The sequence below is a fragment of the Emiliania huxleyi genome, assembly GCF_000372725.1.
Source record: "Emiliania huxleyi CCMP1516 unplaced genomic scaffold EMIHUscaffold_5286, whole genome shotgun sequence".
Taxonomy (NCBI): domain Eukaryota; phylum Haptophyta; order Isochrysidales; family Noelaerhabdaceae; genus Emiliania; species Emiliania huxleyi.
Genome location: NW_005198026.1, coordinates 1 through 1596, shown reverse-complemented (window position 1 = coordinate 1596; position 1596 = coordinate 1). Strand labels below are relative to the sequence as shown.

Sequence of the window (1596 nt, the reverse complement as noted above, 5' to 3'; positions counted from 1 at the left end):
CGTTGGTTTTCTATAATCTCTCTCTCTCAAGTGCGCGCGCCGCAGGCGAAGAGAAATTTTGAGCTGCAGCTGGGGCTCCCGTTCACACTCGTATCTGGCCTTTTCTCGGGGCGCGCCTGCGGCGCGCCGTGGTTTCTTAGATTTTTGCGGAAATCGCGTGGTAGGGTTTCTTATGTCTTAAGGTGGTAGCAATCTCTTGCCGCGAAAGTTTCGCGCCAGTCGACGTTCCGCGCTCTCTGTCGCGCCTGAGCTCGCCCTTGGCGCCCGAGGCTACCCGGGACCGACAGACAGCATCAAAGGACGCGCTAGATGTGCTTGTGACCGGCGCGTCTCTCTTGACCGGCACGAGCAGTGCTGTGTGCGGCGCTCGCCACCCTGGCGCGATTGTGCTGGACGGCGGACGGCGCGGTTGCTCAGATGGCCTTATGCGTCCATGCGGGAATGATTGGCTCAGGCGGCTGATCACGAATTCTCTCTGCAACATCAGAGTCGTCGAATTATGCTGTCACGAGGGAGAATTTTGGCGCTTTGTGAGATATCGTGGGAATTTGTGATCAGTTGGTTGAGCCAGTCATTCCCGCGTGGAGCTCATGAGTAGAGGCCTTGGGGACGATGTCGAAATGGGGTCGTCATAAGGCCATCTCAGTGGCTACACGGCCTGCCACGGCGTGTGTGCCACGGCTCTGGACGACTCTGAACTGGCGCTTGATGGGGGCATAACTTGCGATCCCGACCTTGCGCGACGTGCCTATTAGTGCATTCTACCATCTACTCGCACATGGCAAGCATGGGCGACGCCTCAGGCCCCATGCCGGCCATCCAAGATATGCGTGCGCCAAGGGTTTGCTACCACCTTAAGCAACCGAGTGTAGCAAAAGAAAAATCCGCGCTTCGCTGTCTTCCAGTGTTCAGCATCCAGAGAGGGGTTCCAAGGCGGCGGCGATGTCGTGGCGTGTGGTCGCTGCTCTGCTGCTGCCCTTGGCGGCCGCTGCCGGCGTCGAGGAGGTGACCTCCGAGGCGCAGTTCAAGAAGATTCTCTCCGACAACCCTGCCGTCGTCGTCGACTTTTACTCGTGCGCCGCCGCCTCTGTTTGCACCGGGGCAGCACGGACCGCACGCGGCCGAGCGTGTGCCTCGCCCCCTCGCGGCCGCAGGCAGACGTGCGGGCCGTGCATCATGATGGCGCCCATCTTCAAGCAGCTTGCGCGCGAGTACGAGGGCCGCCTCAAGCTCATCAAGGTGGACGTGCAGCGCTCGTACGTCGGAGTGCAGGCGCCCGGCCGACAGCAGCGGCTGCCCGCCTGTGCCTCACCGACGCCCTGCCGACGCCTCTCCACCGCCTCCTCTCGCCGCCGCCTCTCGCCGCCGCCTCTGCGCCGCCGCCCTCGCCGCCTTCGCCCGAATCGCCCTGGCCGGGGCCACTCCCCCCCCGCCCGCGTCCTCTGTCCCTGCTCCCGTGTTCTCTTCACTCAGCCTGAACGGGTCCCCACTCCAGCCGCATTCTCCCGACGAAGGGTTGGCCGGGTGGAACAACTTCCTCCTTAAGAAAATAACTTCACCCCTAGGCAAAGTCCCTGGGCCAAATTTGGATCCCCG

General features: G+C 62.5%; 1 protein-coding gene across 1 annotated transcript; it reads left to right on the top strand.

Moving 5' to 3' along the window:
• Positions 1-942: 942 nt before the first annotated feature.
• Positions 943-1545, top strand: EMIHUDRAFT_256799 (hypothetical protein; the record flags this gene model as incomplete). The annotated part of the gene is made up of 3 exons (XM_005766002.1): positions 943-1073; positions 1155-1256; positions 1515-1545. The coding sequence occupies 3 exons, from the start codon at positions 943-945 to the stop codon at positions 1543-1545; spliced, it is 264 nt and encodes an 87-aa protein (XP_005766059.1).
• Between the last annotated feature and the right edge of the window lie 51 nt (positions 1546-1596).